General features: G+C 41.8%; 1 protein-coding gene across 1 annotated transcript; it reads right to left on the bottom strand.

The window, feature by feature from the left end:
- Positions 1-442: 442 nt before the first annotated feature.
- Positions 443-20,254, bottom strand: pmp22 (peripheral myelin protein 22). The gene is made up of 5 exons (XM_033044045.1): positions 20,102-20,254; positions 18,499-18,600; positions 17,896-17,989; positions 13,207-13,347; positions 443-3,728 (listed from the first exon to the last, which is right to left on the bottom strand). The coding sequence occupies exons 2-5, from the start codon at positions 18,574-18,576 to the stop codon at positions 3,562-3,564; spliced, it is 480 nt and encodes a 159-aa protein (XP_032899936.1). The 5' UTR covers positions 18,577-18,600; positions 20,102-20,254; the 3' UTR covers positions 443-3,561.
- Positions 20,255-22,108: the final 1,854 nt, after the last annotated feature.

Here is a 22,108-nt window from a genome sequence, read left to right as displayed (position 1 = left end):
CAAAGTGGTGAATTCGTTGTTAAGACTTGAAGGCTATATATTGTGTCAGGTCAGAAGATGACTTTGTGCTTACATAGAACGAGCCTAGGAAAAATTTAATCGGCACCAAGGAGCAATGTTATTTTACACAGAGAGTGGTGGGTATAAGGAACGAGCTGCCAGAGGACGTTGTTGAGGCAGGTACTATAGACATTTGGACAGATACATGGATAGGAAAGGTTTAGATACGAGCCAGACTTGGGCAGTTGGGAATAACGTCGACGGAGCATCTTGGTTGGCATAGATAAGTTGGGCTGAAGGGCCCGTTTTTGTGCTGTACAACTCTTGACTAGCAATCAAATCCAAGGAAAATAAAACAGACCACAAGGAATGTAGAAAGCATTATTTAAAAAATCGTGAGCATGTCTGAACAGTTGATGGCAGAGAAACAAAGGACAATTTGTTGCACAGATAAGCTAGTATTATTTATTTTCATCATTATTCAAGTACATCAAACACATGACTGCACTTATATGCAATAAGGCATTTTCTGTTAGCAAACATCAAAAACAACAACCCACCCCGGCCCACCCACCCCTCCCCACTGAACTTTACTGAAGCTGCATAAGGAACTCTGCATATGTGCACACAGGATAAGAACTATGTCATATTTCATTATACTGTACTATGTAAACAAGAACAGATTTCCAAAGGGATAATAAATTTAGCAAACTATTCACTCTTTATTCCTTCAAAGGACTGTACAGCCACAAGTACAACATTTCCTTTTATTTTGAGTAGTGCCAAGGTTTTGTTTATTCCTCCAAACGTTTTCAAAACAGTGGTTACCTTTGGTGTAGGACTGTGGTTGTGAACCACACTGATGAGTATAGTTTTATCTCTGGTGCTATACAGTAATAAACACCTTGCTTAAAGCTGCAGTGACCCACAAATTATCTCTTAGCGACAAACTATATTACCCAGCCACCAAGTACAGCATCTTGCCGTTTTGGAATTAAATGTTCTTACCTAAATTCGACAATTTGGAGAAGTACTCAACCATAAGAGTAAACTCCAGCCTCTTAAACCTCGTGTTTTTTTTTGTAAAATTTCAATGGAGCAAATGAAGGAGAAAAAAATAAAATAAACATTTGAAAACACATTTGTTCAATCTTTTGAGATCCCATTGCTGCAACTGATTTTACACTGATGTACTGATGTCATGATACCTGCACTTAATGTAGCTACATCCATCTTAAACAGAGATGCATTGTGATGCAGAGCAGGTATATCTATAGAACATCCACACAAGGCTTCTTTTCCATTGTTAAATTTAGGTTTCGTTCAGAGACCATTATAGCTTCCACTTTGAACAGGACATTGTATTTTACTTCCCCGTCTTAAGATGCCAACTGTTGATATGAAATGATCATATTGACAGAGGTGTCAAGGGTTATGGGGAGAAGGCAGGAGAATTGGGTTGGGATGGAGAGATAGATCAGCCATGATTGAATGGCGGAGTAATCTTGATGGGCCGAATGGCCTAATTCTACTCCTATCAATGATGACCTTATGATCAATGTCACCTTGAGATTCTGCAGCTTTAAAACAGAAAAGCTAACACATCATTTCACACTGATCACCCCCACAATCTCCAAAAAGGTCCACGTATCATTGTGTAAGCTTGTCTCAAAGTCAACAACAATTTTAGACCGCTGATAAAATAGTTAAATCTTATTTTTAATTTTGCCAACATCACTTTGGAAAAAAAGTTTTAAAAATAAATAAATATGAAGCTTTTTTAATCCCTGAAGGGCAATGCTAATGGCTCTGTCAGATGATAATGCAAAATAAAGTTAGTAAACTTGTATCAGCTTCAGAGCAACTGACTGCAATATATGTAACCTGATGACTAATTTGTGAAAACCTTTTACTTTAAATGTTGACCTGGAGCCCACAGTTCAGAAGACGATAACGCAAATAATGAGCGAATTTAGACAATGGTGTTTTCTTTCAATTCACTGTTGCTGTGGCATGGTACAATGTTTCATGTTAAAACGATCCTTGTGATCGAAAAAAAAAATGCATCTTGCCTCTCCGAGCATGCAATTAATTCTATTTTGCTCCCCATTACTTTTTAATTTCCCATTTGCTTTCACTACAGTTTTCTATTCGTGGTCCCCTTTAGCAATTGCAAAACTCGTGTCACTGTTCAGTAGCAGAACACTTGTCAGTACAGTGAAATATTAGCATTTTGTTTCATATTTCCAGCAAACTGTAGTTTACGTTATTTCCAGACAATATATTTGCAATGACTGCAGCACACTAAGATTTTCAATACATTTATAGCATTCTCTGAGCATTTAAAGAACAAAGCCTATCTGCACCAAGTTATCTGATATCTTCTGCTATATTATAATGAAATTAAGTAACATCTGACAATACAGTCAGGCAATGCCTCTTGCATTTAGGAAATTAAAAAGAAACTAGATCTGGGACACTGGCTTTTGACTGGTGTTGGACAGGCTGCAGTGTGATGGTGAAATCATGCACCCAGCACACTGATTTGCTTCTGTCCACTGCCCATTACTTCCACCAAGGGCACAGAACTGCCGCAAACACCGTCAGTATTGCATGCTGTCCTCTGGACCTCAGACGGCAAAGAAACGACGACTGCTAATAGCTGCACTTGAAGCATTATACTTTCACACGCCGATAAATGAGACTCAGAAGGGAAAGTCTGGTCGCTGTTAAAGAGACTCAGGAAGGAGACGGAATAGGTGTGAATCGGGTAAGGCCACGCATCAAAACTCATTGACTGCAGCCCTTGGACGCGCATCTGAAGCCTTGTTAAAACTGGAGTGAAGGAAGGATTAAGGTGGGCATTCAAAACATCCCTCATAATTGAAGCCTCATTAAGCTGCAGACAGCATCTTATGGTGGGCACTCAAATCACCCCTCACACCTGTCCGGATGATGCTGCCCCTAACTTGTATTAACTTTCAAAACTTCACATTAACACTAGAGAAAAAAAAACTCCTTCCATACAGAAATAGTTAGACAAAGTAAATCCTGTCGGATTAAAGCATTTATTTTACCTTCTTGTAAATAGTATTTCTCCAGTGAGATGGCTAAAGGTTATGACAAGGAATGGTAAATACATAGCACCATTGAAAACTTTAAGTTCTGTATCTACATGAGTAAACTATTCAAACTTGTCAGCTATTAGCAATGTATTTATACAAGCTGCACTTTTATTAAAAAACAGCTTACTAGCTATAATTTTACATGCGCTTTGGTTAACATATTCTATTCAAAATAAAATTTTGTTGCAGAATTTGGCTTCAGCAAAATATTTTTTTAATCGTAAACTGTTAAAAATGAATGTTCTGTAGGCACTTAATTAGCTTGCAAAACACAGCTTCTGTCAAAAAAGCAAACAATACTATGTACATATATGTAAAAAGTGTTATAAATAGGTTTTAAACCATAGATACTATATACATCTTCAAATTAAAACAGTAATGTTTCTTTTATTCCTCTAAAGATGGCATCATACGGATTGTGGTGATCTATGGTAGCTCATTCACGTTTTCTTAGAATGATGTAGATAATTCCACTGCAAAGAGCCAAGGGAAAGGCAATCCATGCCAAGATGTAGGAAAATCCATAGCTCCCATCATAGCGCTCCCCATGGATGTGCGGGTATTGCACTGTGTATATCGCAGCTCCACTCATTACACAAATGCCTGCAAAAGAACAGAGCTTTTGTTTGTAAAGTTATTTTTACCTTTGGATTAAAATGGAGTGACGTCCAAGTGCTCATTAATTTACTTAAACCAAGCAGGACACAAGATACAGGATACAAGAAATTACTGGATTTACTTAGAGATTCAGCATGGTAACAGGACCTTAGGCCCACCAGTTCCACGTCGACCACCGACAACACTAGTTCCACGATGTCCCATTTTCAGAAGTCAAAACGTGCAAACTCCATATGGACAGCAGCAGAGGTCAGAATCAATCAATTTTGTGCTCTTCTATAAGATCACCCCTCATCCAATAGGTATGCGCTCCAAGGATAATAATCCTAGCCTGCTCAACCACTCCCTGTAGCTCAGACCCATCTACCTGATCTATTCCTCTCATGATTTTGTACACAAGTTCTCATGGGTTTCCTCCATATGCACTGATTTATTCCCACATCCCAAAGACATGCTGGCTGGTAGGTTCATTGCACCCCGTGTATAGCTGAGGAGTGGAAAATAAGGAAAACGCGGGAATAAAAAAAATTAGATTGGTGTAAATAGGTATCAATTTAATAGTCTGGCCTGATTTACATGTCCCACAACCTATGCATTTCACAGACACAGCAGCTTAATCTTATTTTAACTGTGAGTTTACAATTTGTCATCTGGTCTAACCCAATCAATGCAAATTGGAGACAGCATGACTGGGAATAAACAGTGTTATAGACTAAATATAGTAAGAACTCTGCTTTGTAACATAAAATCTATCATATTCCATCAGTTCCATCAAGGAATGCAAGTCCGTCCTAAAGAAAAGCTAAGACCAATAGCATTTAAGAGTAAAAACAGAAATATTCCTCGTAAGCAGTCATGAACATAAGACTTTAGTCCTTTATTCACAATTCTTTGGCAGATACGCTGAGGTTTCTAGCAAAATGCCCACAAGGCAAATCTTGTGAAAATTCAGAAGTCTGAACGGAGACTTGACGATCTCTGCTTTAACAAGAATGTACAGCTCAATCTATCGTGATTACTAATCTGCTTAAAAAGCGAACTCAGGACCGAGAGTCCGATGTAGACAAGGGTTTGGTTTTGATTAAATTATTATTACAAACCAAAATTGGCTAATTTTACGGGATCACATTCTACACTATCTGTTTAAGAAGGAACTGCAGATGCTGGAAAAATCGAAGGTAGACAAAAATGCTGGAGAAACTCTGAAGGGTCTTGACCCGAAACGTCGTATACTCCTTTTCTACACTATCTGTTCCCTCAAAGATGTTAACTTCACTTTGCTGGTCCTAATGGGTCCACACAGGTACTTTTGAGAGATCTTTAAGTAATTGAGCCTCTGACGATCCTCAGATGACTGAAACCTAGTTTGCTTCTGAAAAAAATCTGAAGAAAGGTCACAACTCAAAATGTCACTTATGCATGTTCTCGAGTGATGCTGCCTGGCCCACAGAGTTACGCTAGTACTTTGCATCCTTTTGCTTCTACCAAGTTGAGAATAAAGTACGGCAGAATATTTTATAACCTCAAGCTGTGCTTAGACATTAGTTTGGTTATTTTAAATAGGAACACCCTTAAATTGATACTTGGGGAGGAAGAAGTGAATTAATAATTCTACCGCTGTTTGTCTCCCGGAATGAAGAAACAAAAAAAAGTTTTTAAAAACGGCACATTACAGACAATTTACAGCAGCTAATTATCCTACCGACCCGCATGTATTTGAGATGTGTTTAACAACATGACTGGGTTCTGTGTGATTCTACAGACCAATCTTCTTAGTTTACAAAAAAGTGCTGGAATAATTCAGCGGGTCAAGCAGCATCTCCAGAGAACATGGATAGGTGACGCTTCAGGTCGGGACCCTTCTTCAAAGTATTCATTTTGCTTTAAAAAAAAATCTTCTTTCTCATATTCATTATGATTTTCATACAAGAAATGGAGTTTGTATCCATAATTTGGTGAAACATAAATTTGATCATAAATACCACATGTTTTTATTTGTTAGAATCTTTGTAATATCCACGACCTAGAATCTTTTTCATGTTGCCATTATTTTCTTTGATATTCTTGTGGAATTCCTTGGATGTCTTATCATGTTACAAATCATATGTTGTTATCCAAGCCCACTGAATAGATATGAAAACTGAAGCCACAAGCAAGTTCAAGAATGTATTTCCCTGTAAGTCAGAGAGGCAGATGCACAATGGCACTCACAGCATTTTACAAAATCCTCTCGGTTAAAAACATGTATTACCATGTTCAAAAATAATTCAATCAATTGAAATCAGCCACCCGTAGATATCGTCAACAACTCAGGAAAAAAAACCTTTAACAAAAGCAGCCGGCTAAATCCGTATAGAAAAACTCTCCAGAGGGGAGAGGCTTTGCTGTTACCTTCTAGCTAACAACGATCTATTCTACATTTTCTTTGATCTCCATCCCATTAGATGGCTCGTTCCCACACATTAAACTTCCTTATCTCTGTATCACCCCTCCCGACTGAAGAAGGGTCTCGACCCAAAACGTCATCCATACCTAGTGTGTAGGACAGTGCTAATATATAGTGTGATCACTGGTCAGCATGGACTCGATGGGCCGAAAGGCCTGTTTCCGCACTGGACCTCAAAAGTCTAAAGTAAAGTCTAACAAGTCAATCCTGACGATAATCTACTTTGATGTGATTTTACATTCTGCCCCACTAAAAATAATAATATGTCAATGAACTTTGGTGGAAGTTCTCAACAAAGAATGGCAACAACTTTGTTTACAACAACGTGCCTTCAAACCGGTTCATGGTAGCGAAAGGATAAGATGATAAATGAGTCCCCACGCAAACTGGAGGTAGCTTGGGTAGCGTACAACCCAACAGTTTGAATAATAAATTCTCCAATCTTAGTTAACCTCGCACAACCCCACCCTCTTTTCTCCTCCAAACCACCCTTCTCTCTCCCCCCCCTCCTTGCCTCCCTTGTACCCCACCTGCACTACTACATGCTTCTCCTCCCCTTCACACCCCACCACCATTCTGCCCAAAAAAGAATTTGACCCAATCAAAAAAGTCAAGAATCAAAAAGTGTTTAATTGTTGTATGTACCGAAAATGGAACAAAATTCTTACTTGCGGCATAACAGGGCTGTAAACACAACTTATAGGTAACATATTAAACAAAAATAATTGATAACCCATATCCGAATAGAGTCTATTCCTGCAATACGTAACATGAGTATATATGATTGTCCATTGTAGAGCCGGTGAGAATGAGCTCTCACTGCACACAATACAAGGATAATCACACACTGTAGGAATCATTCGCCCCACAGTAAACTCAAAATCAATCATCATATGACTGGTGCTATGTGATGTGGAATTAGCATGAAGTAACTTGACAGACAAATGTAATGAGGAATTGCTGCAGATCAGATTCCTGAAGTTTTAAATCCCAGAATAGTACAAGGGCTTTGATAGGACATGAGCTGAAAATAGTTTATTGACATTTTTGTGTTCCAGTACAATGCGTATAGATTTTATTTAAATATTATACTCTATGTCTGTTGGCATGGATAGGCTTGGCTGCACATTTGGAGCGAGAGGATGGGGTGGGACGGAGAAACATTGTTGATGCCTTCTGAAAAATTCATGCTGTCAAATTTTTAACAATTGACGCATTCTTGAATATTGCAGACTTAGTTTGCTTAATGTTGAAATAGGAAATATTGCAATGAAATTGAAGTTGTGGGGACCTGTAGATGGAGGTATTTCAATATGTCGAGAATGTGCTATGAATAGAATCACCATTAGTTGGCGGGCATGTCGAATTCTTTTTAACCAAGTGTTTTGACCTAGTTTTAGCAGCATGACTATTGGCTAGACTTAAACAAAACAGAAACGCTGGAAGTAGTCGACCAGTGAAGTGAGGTCACATGGGATCCAGGACGAGCTAGCCAGTTGGATTTAAAATTGGCTTGGAGGTAGGAGGTAAGGGAAGGTGGCAGAGTGGTGTTTTTAGTCTGGAGGCTTATAACAAGTGGTGTGCCACAGGTTTCACTACTGCGACAATTGTTCGGTGTTTATGTTAATGATTTGGTTGTGAATGTAGGTGGCTTAGGTTGGTAAGTTTGCCGATGACACTAAAGTTTGAGGTGTGGTGGACGATGAGGAAGGTTTCTGGATCTAACATTACAATGGGATCCTGATCGAACCAGGCCAATGGGCAGAGGAATGGCAGATGGTGTTTAATTTGGGTTAAATGCGACAGGTTGCATTTTGGTGACTCAAACCAGGGCAGGACATGCACTGTAAATATTAGGGTCCTGGGGAGTGTAGTGGAAGAGAGAGACCGAGGGGTGTAGGTACATAGTTTCATGAAAGCGCCAACAAGGGTGGATAAGGTGGCGAAGAGGTGGTTTGTCATGTTTGCCTTTATTAGTCAGGTCATTGAGTGCAGGAATTGGAATGTTATGTTGCCCAAGTCATTGGTGGGACCACACTGTTAGCACTGTGTGTAGCTCTGGGTGGCCAGCTATAGGAAGGATGTCATTAAGCTGGAAAGGATGCAAAAATGATTTATGAGGAAGTTATTAAGCCTGAAAATTTTGAGCGAGGAGAGGCTAGTTATTTTCCCAAAGGATGCCGAGGGGTGACCTAACAGTGGGCCATAAATAAGGTGAATAGCCACAAACTATTTTCTTAATGTATGGGGTCTAAAACTAGAGGGCACAGGTTTAAAAATGTTTATACATAGTCACTCCCATTTCAGGGCACCATAATGTTTGGAACACAGCAATGTCATATAAATGAAGGTAGTCATGTTTAGTATTTTGTTGCATATCCTTCGCATGCAATGACTGCTTGAAGTCTGCGATTCATGGACATCACCAGTTGCTGGGTGTCTTCTCTGGTGATGCTCTGCCAGGCCTGTATTGCAGCCATCTTTAGCTTATGCTTGTTTTGGGGGCTAGTCCCCTTCAGACTTCTCTTCAGCATATAAAAGGCATGCTCAATTAGGTTCAGATCGGGTGGTTGACTTGGCCACTCAAAAACTGACAATTTTTTAGCTTTGAAAAACTCCTTTGTTGCTTTAACAGTATGTTTGGGATCATTGTCTTGCTGTAGAATGAACCGTCGGCCAATGAGTTTTGAGACATTTCTTTGAACTTGAGCAGATAGGATGTCTATACACTTAATAATTCATTATATTACTACCACCAGCAGTTATATCATCAATGAAGATAAGTGAGCCATTACCTCCAGCAGCCATACATGTCCAGGCCATAACACCCCCACCACCGTGTTTCACAGATGAGGTGGTATTGGGCAGTTCCTTCTCTCCTCCATGCTTTTCTCTTGCCATCAATCTGATATGTTAATCCTCATCCCATCTGTCCACAAGACCTTTTTCCAGAACTGTTGTTGCTCTTTTAAGTGCTTCTTGACTAACTGTAACCTGGCCATCCTATTTTTGCAGCTAACCAGTAGTTTGCATCTTGCAGTGTAGCCTCTGTATTTCTGTTCATGAAGTCTTCTGCAGACAGTGGTCATTGACAAATCCACACCTGACTCATGAAGAGTGTTTCTGATCTGTCGGACAGGTGTTTGGGGATTTTTCTTTATTACAGAGAGAATTCTTCTGTCATCAGCTGTGGAGGTCTTCCTTGGCCTGCCAGTCCCTTTGCGATTAGTAAGCTCACCAGTGCTCTCTTTCTTCTTAATGATGTTCCAAACAGTTGATTTTGGTAAGCCTAAGGTTTGGCTGATGTCTCTAACAGTTTTATTCTTGTTTCTCAGTCTCATAATGGCTTCTTTGGCTTTCATTGGCACAACTTTGGTCCTCATGTTGATAAACAGCAATAAAAGTTTCCAAAGTTGACAGAGAGACTGGAAGAAAGACTAGGTACTGAGAGCTCTCTTATACCTGCATTAAGGAGGCAATTAAACACACCTGAGCAATTACAAAACATCTGTGCAGCCATGTGTCCCAAACATTATGGTGCCATGAAATGTGGTGGGGGGTTTGGGGTTTTGGGGGGACTATGTATAAACATAGCTGTAATTTCCAAATGATGAAACCAAAATGTGTAAAAATGACCTTTATTAAAATATGACAAAGTGCACCTTAACCACATGTGATTTTTTTTCTATTACAAATCTCAAATTGTGGTGTACAGAGGGAAATAAATAAATGATGGGTCTTTGTCCCAAACATTATGGAGGGCACTGTAGACATTTTTTAAATACAAAGCTTCAATTAAAGCTGTCAAAACCAAATTTTATTAATCTGATAAAGACATCAGTGTTAAATTAGCTTAGTTTTGAATTTGTCATTTTCAGGTGCATTCCCTTTAGTAGAAATCGGTGTGAAAATATACAACGAGAAACTGGGACCATCTCCGACACCTCCCTCCCCTTTCTTGATCTCACAGTGCATCACAGGAAATAGACTATTGACTGACGTCTATTACAAACCCACCGACTCCCACAACTATCTCAACCACACGTCTTCCCACCCTGCTTCCTGCAAAGACTCTATCCCCTACTCCCAATTCCTCCGTCTATGCCGCATCTGCACCCAAGATGACGTGTTCCATACTAGGACATCCAAGATGTCCTCATTCTTTAGGGAACAGGGGTTCCCCTCTCCCATCATAGATGAGGCCCTCACGCGTCTCCTCAGTACCCCGCAGCTCCGCCCTTGCTCCCCTTCGCCGCAACAGAGACAGAGTCCCCCTAGTCCTTACCTTCCACCCCATCAGCCGTCGCATACAACACACAATCCTCTGAAATTTCTGCCACCTCCAACGTGATGCCACCACTAGCCACATTTTCTCATCTCCACCCCTTTCCGTCTTCGGCAGAGACCGTTCCCTCCACAACTCCCTGGTTAACTCATCCCTTCCCCTCCAGACCACCTCCTCCCCAGGTTCCTTCCCCTGCAACTGCAGAAGATGCAACACCTGCCGCTATACCTTCTTCCTTGACTATGTCCAGGAACCCAGTCAGTTCTTTCAGGTTAGGCAGAGGTTCACTTGCACCTCTTCCAACCTCATCTACTGTATCCGTTGTTCAAGATGTGGATTCTTACATCGGCGAGACCAAACGCAAACTGGGCAATCGTTTCACAGAACAACTTCGCTCAGCCCATCTGAACCAACCTGATCTCCCAGTTGCTGGACACTTTAAATCTCCTTCCCATTCCTACACAGAACTTCCTGTCCTAGGTTTCCTCCATTGTCAGAGTGAGGCTAAACACAAATTGGAAGAACAGCATCTCATATTTCGCTTGGGCAGCTAAGAGTCCAGTGGTATGATTATTGATTTCACTCACTTCAGCTAGCCCCGACATTCCCTCTCTCTCTCTCTCTCTCTCTCTATACCTCCCCCAGCCAAGTTGCACCAGCTTCTCATTTTCACCCAACAAACAGCTAACAATGGCCTGTTTCCTATATCATCGTTACTTTTTTGTGTATCTTTCATTCATCGTTCTTTATCTCTCCACATCACCGTCTATATCTCTCGTTTCCCTTATCCATAACCAGTCTGAAGAAGGGTTTCGACCTGAAACATCACCCTTCTCTCCAGAGATGCTGCCTGTTCCGCTGAGTTACTCCAGCTTTTTGTATCTATCTTCGGTTTAAACCAACATCTGTAGTTTCTTCTTACACATCACGAGAAATATTATTACTGCTTTCCCATCAGGCACAATCTGTCAAGGGCGTCTTGTTTCTGTGGCAGGCTTCCCACGTAGGCATGGAGGGGCCGTGGGCTAGAACTTGCACAGCAATAGGGCGGCACAATGGTAGAGTTGCTGCCTTACAGGACCAAATAACCAGGTTCAATCCTGACTACAGGTGCTGTCTTTATGGAGTTTGTACGTTCTCCCGCGACTGCATTCGTTTTCCCTGATGCTCCAGTTTCTTCCCGCATCCCAAAGATGTACAGGTTTGTAGGTTAATTGGCTTTTGTAAATTGTCTCTAGTGAGGAAGGTAGGGCTAGTGTTCAGCGGTGATTACTGGTCATCGATGGCTCAGCGGAAAGAAGGGCCTGTTTCTGTGCTGTATCTCTATAAACACTGAAGCCACACTGCTGTAGAGGGGCCCTTCTCCAGCAGTTATCAGGGCTGCTGAGATATGATTTGAGGCATCATGCATGGAGCTGATGCCATCCACAGGCTCACTGCACTGCTCCGCTTCTGACTGTTTGCAGTTTCCGGAGTCACATGCACAGCGTTAACTTACCTCCTCAACGTCAGTTCTCGGCTGGAGAAGCAGAGGTCCTCAGTGCGGCCATTGATGAAAGTAACGAGGCCCCACTGTGTGACCCAACGTTGAGTGTTCAAGGAAGCAGCTGGAAACCAGTATCCTGCTTCTCCAATGCTTGGATGGACATCTTGACGCAGAGGTGAATATCCAAAGAGAAGATCAAAATGGTCCTATAGCCCATCGTAAAAATTGGAAGGTCTCACGTGACATCCAAAGAATCCATCCTTAGAGTAGTGGAGCGGAACCCAAGTTAGTTTTCCATAGCAGATGCCAGAACCATGGTCAGATGAGGTCCATCTCTTAAAGGGGTGTTTCCTTCCATTAGTGGTTGTGTCCTTGTCTACACCGTGAACCGTTTCTTTTTCGAAGGTGTGATGTTCCAGGGCTGATGACTTCACTCCAGCATGCACCGTGCATAGACATGACCACCGCTCCGAAACCCATTATGTGCCACGCAAATGAATCTCTAAGCTCACATAACTGTGTTTGCATACTAGTTAACTAAGCTCAGAGTATATCAGAGTATCAGCTGCAAGTATTCAAAGCGCTGAGCACATTCCCAGCTCACTACCCCCCCACCCCCAAGCTGCTGGTGCGATCACCTGTGCAAGACATCTCCTGGCCCTGGAGTGATCGCTCCCTCAGTAAATGCAATGGACGTCAGTGGTCGATAACCTCCGTTTTATTATGAGCCCAACTCCATGCACAAGAAGGTATTTTTCATCTGTTAGCGAATATTCAGCGCCCGAGACCCACGGTCAATCCTGACTGCGGGTGCTGTCTGTACAAGGTTTTTACGTTCTCCATGTGACCGCATGGGTTTTCTCAGAGATCTGTGATTTTCACCCTTACAGGTAATCGGCTTGGTACAAATATAAAGTGTGTCCCTAGTGTGTGTAGGATAATGTTAATGTGCGGGGATCACTGGTCGGTGCAGACTTGGTGGGCCGAAGGGCCTGTTTTCTCACTGTATCTCCAAACTAAAAACAATATTTAGCCAAGTGGAAGGAAACAGGGATAATGCATTTGGAATGCTGGGTGAGCGATTTGTGCACATTAATCTTCATAATATACAGCCCATAAAAACTACTCCAGACACCATGCTCATTATTTAATGCAATGGGAAAAACGTCTCCTTCCTGCAATGAAATTGCTGCTTGATTTATCCATGGGCACAGTGGAAATACAAATACTAATTATTTAGGCTTACCTGCCAGCAGCTGAAAGACTCCAGTGATGTAAAAGCGACCTCCTTTCTGAAGTGCAAATAGCTGGCAGAAAAACAGAATCACCGACAGGAAGCAGAAGATGATGGACAAGATCATCATCGCCTGAACAGCTTGCAGCCATTCTGTAAATACAAGCCAAGAGGAAAAGTGTTAGCAAGCAATGAATGAGCATTGCGGCATTCCTGGTAGCTTCACAACTCTACAAAGTAGAAACAAAATCTAAGAAGGTGGATAAATATCTATAAAAAAGACACTAAGTGCTGGAGTTATGCCCCTGTCCCACTTAGGAAACCTGAACGGAAACCTCTGGAGACTTTGCGCCCCACCCAAGGTTTCCGTGCGGTTCCCAGAAGTTTTTGTCAGTCTCCCTACCTACTTCCACTACCTGCAACCTCCTGCAACCTCCGGGAACTGCACAGAAACCTTGGGTGGGGCGCAAAGTCTCCAGAGGTTTCCACTCAGGTGTCCTAAGTGGGACAGGGGCATTACTCAGCGGGTCAGGCAGCATCGCAGGAGAACATGGATAGACAGGAATGTGGAGTCATGTTCTTGATGTCCATGTTCTCCGGAGATGCTGCCTGACCCGCTGAGTTGGTTCAATATTTTGTGGCTTTCGCTGTAAACCAGCATCTGTGATTCCTTGTTTCTGCGTCGCCGGCTGCGGTAATGCACTATTCAAGAGTTTTGGAAAATTGAAACTTAACTTTCCAATCGGGAACATGCCAGTCAGTCCCATGTGCCCGTTCCACTATTCAGTAAGATCACCGCAGATTTGATTGTGACATGAACTCCACATTCCTACCCCCACTACCATAACATTCCACTGACTCTGACATAAAACTTATCTAACTCTACCTAAAAGTAATATACATCTCTGCTTCCACTGTCTTCTGAAAAAAAAAAAAAACTAACATACTATATCCACATCAGTAGTATTGGGGTGCCAGATCACAAAATAAACTTATCTCCCTACCCCCATTATCTCTATTTTCCTTGGGATTCAAAGTTTGTGCTCTGTATATTGTGGATGAAGACTAGAGGGATTAGTTTATGGAAACTGTTGCTAGTTTCCTACCTGGAGTCATAGTGTGGAAACAGCCCAACTTCGGCCCAACTTGCCCACACCAATCCACATGCCCCATCCACACTAGTCCCAACTGTCTGCATTTGCCCATATCCCTCTAAACCTGTCCTATCCGTGTACCTGTCTAAATAGTGCAATGGTAGCTGCCTCAACTACCTCCTCCGGCAGCTCGTTCCATACACTCATCACCATCTGTGTAAATAAGTTACCCTTCAGATTCCTATTAAATCTGTCCCCTCTCACCTTAATCCTATGTCCTCTGGTTCTCGATTGCCCTACTCTGGGCTAGTGACTCTGTGCATCTATCAAATCTATTCCTTTAATCTATACCTCATTTCTTTTTTCAGCAATTTTCTCGATACTCTGATACTAGTTAAAAAGGATTAAGATTTCATTTTATGCATAGTTGTTGGGTTGTGCTTTAGCCCAAGTTTGTTGACTGATATGGCAGAATTTAGATACGTATGGCTAAATGATGTCACTGTCAGAAACAAACAGATATATTTAGCCAACCGTTTGGCATCTTGTGTTTATCATTTGAGTTACAGAAATGCGAAGACATTTTTTTTTTTAAAGTCAGCATAAAGTATCGATTGAATTTTGTTGGTTTAATTAAGATAAGAGGGTGACCAAATAATATATGGACTTTATTCTGTTCTTTGTTAAACCACTAATTGAACTTACGTTAAACAGATAGCATGGAGACAGGCTCTTCAGTCCACGCTGACCATTGATCACCCATTCACTCCAGGTCTATGTTATCCTACTTTCTCATCCACTCCCTACACACCTTGGGCAATTTACAGAGGGTTAATGAACCTACATAACATACTTCACTGGCATTTTTGCAACTGTGGCTCAAAAAGGTGACCAGTGAATTGCAAATTAAAGCTTTGGATTCAGAGTCCATTGCCAGCAATCATAGTTTCCTGAAGCGGGCAATAAGTTCTAAATACCAAATGTTACAGATACAGGGAGGCGTGCTTTGTAGCATGTGTAAAATAAAAATTGCAGAATATTGGAAACATTTAGGTTTGCTTTCGTTTGGAAGAGAAGGGTTATTTTCTAGAAATCTCCAAAAACATCTGAGTTGTTTTCCTCCCATAGCTTTTTTCCACATTCTGAAATCCCCTTGTTCGTGTGAACAATTGCTATTCCAAAGCCGTTGCAAATACACCTCTGCTTTAAAGGTCACAGTAGATTCTCATGTCCACCTCCTACAGTGGCAGTCATCCCACCTCCCACCCATTCTGCAGAATGGTATGCAAAAGCTTCTAGCATTCAAATGAGAAGCAGCTCAGCACGCTTAGTAACAAACTATAACCAAGAACAGCAGGGATAATTGTTCACGCAAAGCTTATGACAAGAGCAAACTAGCTGCCATACTAGAAAACTTTGAGTATTGAAATATCACGACATTATTTCTTCACACTTAGAAAGAAAATTAAGCAAATCTTAACCCCTCTGTAATTTGGGCTATTTTAACCAGTACCTATTCTTGAACAAATTATCAAGAAAAGGCTACTTAAAAAAAAAAAACTGATTTAAGTTGTGCCAAAACTTAGTATTATTACTCGAGTAAATGGATTTAGCAATTTATTCAACACTGAAAACAAAACTGATGATTCCCATTTTAGTTAGCTCAAGTTATTTTTTACAATAAAATGGACTAGATCACTCTAGAAGTATATTTCTGTGAGTACATTATGATGAACTGCATCCATGCAGCGGTTTAGAATCCTTCAGTTTGCTTCAGTCAAAGAGGAAGACCTTTGGATGTCATGAAATTACTATCTTAACCATATGATTTTCTTTTCAACCTGCTTTATTTTAAATATCAATGTTCACAGCAAACTAGAAGCACAGTAAGATTCCACATTTCACTATCAGGATATTTTTGGAAATAAAACCGATCATGACTGTTTTGCCCGATATTAATTCTTGAGTTTCATATGTGGATAGTGTCCAACTGTAACATATCTGATATGCACAATTATTGAACACAACTAACAGGTATTTTCTTAACAACTTAAAAGCAAATTGATGAACTGGTTTGATATTGGGGGATTTCCAGTTCCAAATGTGATTGCATTAAAAAAAATGTGACCATAATCTGTAGAAATGGGATAGAAAACATAACGGCTCTAAAATGACTATTTTGTGTCTTCTGCCAAATGGAATTAAACAAAGAGATTCGAATTTATTGCTACTGAAATATTTGTGAAGTGCAGTCATTGTTGGTCAGCACAGTGGCACAGCATGTACAGCTGTTGTCTCATAGCTTAAGAGACACAGGTTCGATTCAAACCTCAGGGGCTGTCTGTGTGGAGTTTGCATGTTATCCCTGTGACACCACATGAGTTTCCTCCCACATCCCAAAGATGTGCAGGTTTGTAAGTTAATTAGCCTCTGTAAATTTCCCCCTAGTTTGTAGAAATGGGATAACAGAGCTAGTGTGAACGGGTGATCTATTGTCAGCATGGATTCAGTGGGCTGAAGGGCATGTTTCCATGCTGAATCCCTAAACTAAATAGACAATTTGCTCATGCTGAGAACGCATACCAGAAAGAATCACCGAAATGGGAAACTTTCTTGTAAGTAATGGCACACTCATCAGGGGGAGGTATGCCAGGCTTAAGTTTCAAAGAATCTTGTGCATCTATAATATCACAAGCAAAATGATTATATTCATCATTGAATTGTTTCAATAAATAGACACAAAGTGCTGGAGTAACTCAGCGGGTCAGGCAGCTTCTCCAGAGAAAAAGGATAGGTGATGTCTGGAATGAAGACTGATGAAGGGTCCCAACCCAAAACATCGCCCATCCTTTATCTCCAGAGATGCTGCCTGACCCGCTGAGTTACTCCAGCACTTGTGTCTACCTTTGGCATAAACCAGCAGCTGCAGTTCTTTTTTTCTAAATTGGAAGCTTTTAAAAAAAAATGTTTGCAATATCCAATACCAATGTTCTGTTAGAGTTAAAAAAAAATGATTCATACAAATGTCTCACTACTTATCAAGTCCGTTTGAATAAAAAGTAATGAATAAAAATGGCTGGAATTAAATTAATTGAAGATTTGCTTAGCAGTTAAATTCTAGTGGCCCAGAAGCATCGTCATATTTGCCAATGGCAATAGGAGGGAGAATAAAAACAGTGTTACACAGAAAAAAAATGTAATTGAAACTGAGTGGATTTGAATGAATGGGAGATTTTTGCCTACGTTGCGCTATTGCTGGCTAATCCAGGCCCAGCCCACTTGCTGCAAAGCGCTGACTCTGCAGGGCCAGGCGATGCCAAGATTCACACATGGGACCATTGGGCTGTAGTTTCGCAGCGCGGTCACTAGGCGCTTCTAGACCTCGCACGGACCGCACCCACACCAACCTTCCACCTTAAACATGGTCCACGCGAGCTGCTAACTCAGAGATTAGAGTTTCTGCAGCCTTCTCTTTAAAAAAATAATCAAATTAGCAAACGTTAAACACACAAACTCTCCCCGAGTGATAACCGTTTGCAAGACTTGCATTTGCAGACTCTGAAGTTTATATCAGAGGTGAAAAGGGAGCAGAGGATAAGGCACTCACCGTTCGTAGTATATTGCTGGCAGTTCCAGGAATCGACCCATGTACAATTCTGCCAGATATCCAAACTATAGGATTCGCCGTAATACCACCAGGACTGTACAGAAAACAAAAACAAAAATCGCACTACATCAAACACGACTTCTGCAGAAGAAATTCCAGTCAATTCAACGGGATATTTCATGGTTTATAGGCATTTGATTTTGAACAGCCTGAAATCAACATCTGGATATCGTTAATTCGAAATGCATTTTGTTTCGTGACCAACGAACCCTTTTAAACTAAATGGGCGCCACATTAATTTAAAACCATGCAACACGGGATCCGCTATAATATTCCCTCTTAGCATTTTTGAGCAACTTCTAGATTTTTTTGATTTTTTTTAAAAACGAATAAAAATATAACTATTTATCTATAACGGAAAACTTCCAACCACTTATAAAGTAAATACATCCCGAGATCGAATAATCATTAAATCTGATCCTGTGCATTATTCACAAACTGTAAAACATAATTCTAATTGATAACCTTGCTGAGACCATTGAGTGCACGTTTGCAACGTCTATCTCTCAGTCTAAAGGCAGAGGAATGTTTGGTTGTACTTACATTGACAATAGTAGAAATGAGCAGCAAAACCAGGACGCTCAGATGAAGCACAATGATGCCCGCCAACAAGACGATCATTTTGACGACTTTTCAAGTTGGAGACTATTAAAAAAAGAAGAGGGAGCCGAGAAGAGAAAAGAAAAGGAGGTGAGTTCCCTACGAACTACAAGCAAAGAGCTCCGACAATGTCTGACACTCTCGCCCGCCTTGCTGCAGAGATCTTATTAAAACTAGGGCGTGTCAGGAAGGCAGGACAGCGAGTGTCCGATAGAGGACGCCCCTGAGCATCGCGGGCACCGTTAGATTGTGAGTAAAACCACACTCGCTTGCACAGTTTAATCTTTACAGTAACAAAAATGTTCACTGCGATGAAAGTTTGCATCGCTTTACAGTTACGGTATCCTCGACTAAGAATACAAGAAATCCAGAACACAATTTTCCAGGACAACATAAGTAAAATATATTTTAAATTGCATTAAAATGCTACATATGTCCCCCTTGTATTGAAGCATTTAATAATTCAGAATATATTCCTCTAAATGCAAAACCGTCCAGTTAATTTCCAAACAAGCAGCGTTTTGAACACTAAAGATCAACTTTGTCCCTTTTCTGTAATTTGGTCCCTGAAATTACAATTTCCATTTTTAAATCATTGGAACCATGTTTCATTCATTTAAATAAAATACCAAATTGAACCAGCGGTTAGATTACATCAGCCCGCCAAATAATTAACTGGTGATGGCTCTCAGTCATTCCTTTCGGATTTAGAATGGATGAAGCAGGAAAATAACCCGTTGGGAAAGAGATCGCGGCAGCGCCAGTTTCAGGGGCTGTGTTTTTATTAGCCCCAACCTCAGCCCGCTCCTCACAAAGGCGCCTTTCAGCCAGAGAGCCGAGTCAATGTCTGTCAATCGCCACAGAGTGTAATTAGCAAGCGCGGGTGATCACAACCAACTCCCTATGACAGGAACAGTCCTCATCCAGCTACAACCCCCCCGCCCCGCTCACAAACTCCAAATGCGTCTTCCAATTAATAATCGGTATACAGCGTGAAACCAGCAAAGCGTTCCGTTAAATAAACAAGTGGCAACATGTGGCAAACTCACCCACCCCCCTCCTCCCCTCCCCTCCCCCCAAAAACAACATCTGGGAAACCGTTTCTCATATTCCACTTGTAGGGCGACTCGGTGACGTCCTTGATAAATTGTTGCAGAAACCGATGGAGGAGAATGTTAATAAATCAACAAATAAATAAAACGGTGCAGGGAGATAAGTCAGTGGCCGGCACGGTGACCGTCGCTTCCTCTGCGCCAGCGCTATTAAAGCGCGGCTGTCTATAATTACAACCCCGCCGCTGCGCTCACAACAACTTTCTTGGCTTTTCTCAAAAGTAAAGAAATTAAACAGCACATTTATTTCATATAAAAAAAAGAAAAACTAAAAATGGGCGCGACAAACCACTTGAGCGTTTATGACCATATTTTCCATATTAGTAGCATTATGTCAAACTCACGTTCCAACATTTGCCAGACGCATAAATAAAACTCATTTAAGCGAAACCCTTCAGATCTTTTTGAGCAAAATAAAGAAAGATTCAACTTACTATGTGCAGATTCTGGACAATCGAGTCGTGTGTGAGCGAGAGAGAGAGAGACAGAGACAGAGAGACCTCAACGTTAACAGCAAAGTCCCGTCAGAGAAACTTGAAGCTTAAAAAGTGGCCCCTTTAGTAGTAGCAACGCCCTGGTTACGCACGGCGCCTGGGGTGTGTCTGCAGTCAGTTTCCAATCGCCGGCAGCGTGCGGGGGTCACCCGTCATCGGCTGCTGTGAAACCAGAGGGATGGCAGGCAAACAGGACCAACACCGCGGGGCTCACACTCACTCACACACACTCACACTCACACACACTCACACACTCACACACACACACACACAAACTGCAGCCAGGACATGCCAAGCCTCGCTGCTGCCAATTCCAACGGGCGCTGCATGAAGCGGGCACCTCCCCGTTCTGAGTCAGACCCACTGTGTACACCGAAGACAGACACAAAAATGCTGGAGCAACATAGCGGCTCAGGGAGCAACTCTGGAGAGAAGGAATAGGCGACGTTTCAGTCTGAAGGGCCTCGACCCGAGACTTCACCCATTCCTTCTCTCCAGAGATGCTGCCTGACCCGCTGAGTGACTCCAGCATTTAGCGTCTATCTTCGATGTAAACCAGCATCTGCATTCCTTCCTGCACAGTGCTTACTGTCGCCCCCTTTTTAAAATGTTGCTGCATTTCGGAAAACCGCCTTGAGACCGGACCCACACTCACGTATTATCAAATGTTGCACCTTTATCGTGAGCCTAATTGAATCCGATTATTTTTTATCTGCTTCAGAATAAAGCGTAGACGATTATGTGTGTTTCATTGGGAAAAGTAAAGGGGCTGTGCATCGCCTGGGACGGGAGGATCCCAGATCGCCACAAGTTCCCCGCCCCGCTCACACTAGTGCATTCGGCTGTGATGCATCAGGGTGCTGTCCAGGAATGCCAGTGACTCAGTTCCCCTGGACTCTGCCCTGCCTTTATTTTTGTCTCTGCAATGTTTATAGATACAAAGAGAAACAAAACGGCAGAGGCAGCAAGGGAAATCCTGCGGATTACTCAACTGAAGGAAGCGCACCAATGTCAGTGGGAACTCCCTTTCGCCGAGACAGAAGGGAGTTGGTTGTAGTCCTTAACATTACTTCGACCGTTCTTTTTTCCGTCCTGTTCGGTTGACCCTCGCACCTTCATAGTTGAATGCAGCTCCCCCCTCTCCCTCTCTTCCCCTCCTCCATTCTCTCCTCCCTGTGCCCGATTTGGAAGTTAAATAACACCACTTCCCCACCTTTCCCCCCTCTCTTTGGAAGGTAAATAACCATCCATTTCACCACCTCCCCTTCCCCTGTGCCCCAGCGGGATGTGTACCCATTATCCCCCTTTCCATTGGAGCAGATTTGATCCATCGAGCCTGCTCCACCTAGATGCCTGATCTATTTCCCCTCTCAACCCCAATTCTCCTGCCTTCTCTCTGTAACCTTTGACACCCTTACTAATCAAGAACGTATTTAAAAATACCCATTGACTTGGCCTCCATCACAGTCTTGTGGCAATGAATTCCACAGATTCACCACCCTCTGGCTAAAGAAATCCCTCACCCTCCACCTATATTCCTTTCTCTGGCATCTCATTTCACACCTCTGCTATCCTTATCACAAACGTCATGGCTTTTCAACTCTGGCCTTTGACCACGATCTGCTAATCAAACCATCCATCACCTGTATCTACCTATTACTTGCCAGGCATTGTCCTGCCTTCAACTCTCTTCCAGCTTTCCTCCCCCTAGTCCCCCAGTACAAACAGTTCTTAAGACTCCCAGAAACATCACCTATCCATGTTCTTCAGAGAAGCTGCCTAACCTGTTGAGTTACTCCAGTACTTTGTATATTTTTTGCATAATTGGTTTAGCCTATTTTGGGACCTGTGGCTCTGATAAATTGTAGAAAATTGTCACTGTTCACATACATGCTCCAGAGATGAGTGAAACGAGAGCAAACACCAGCTCAATGTTCATTCACTAGA

Source organism: Amblyraja radiata, chromosome 26 (assembly GCF_010909765.2).
Source record: "Amblyraja radiata isolate CabotCenter1 chromosome 26, sAmbRad1.1.pri, whole genome shotgun sequence".
Taxonomy (NCBI): Eukaryota; Metazoa; Chordata; class Chondrichthyes; order Rajiformes; family Rajidae; genus Amblyraja; species Amblyraja radiata.
Note: the sequence above shows the minus strand (reverse complement) of the source record. Positions and strands in the feature narration are given on the sequence as shown.

What these genes read in the sequence shown, in the direction of transcription:
- pmp22 (XM_033044045.1), bottom strand. Translation starts at nt 18,576, where the DNA reads ATGATCGTCTTGTTGGCGGGCATCATTGTGCTTCATCTGAGCGTCCTG. An exon ending in CCAGCAATATACTACGAACG is followed by an intron (nt 13,348 to 17,895) that starts GTGAGTGCCTTA and finishes TTGTATTTACAG; the next exon opens with AATGGCTGCAAGCTGTTCAG. An exon ending in AGTCTTTCAGCTGCTGGCAG is followed by an intron (nt 3,729 to 13,206) that starts GTAAGCCTAAAT and finishes GTTCTTTTGCAG; the next exon opens with GCATTTGTGTAATGAGTGGA.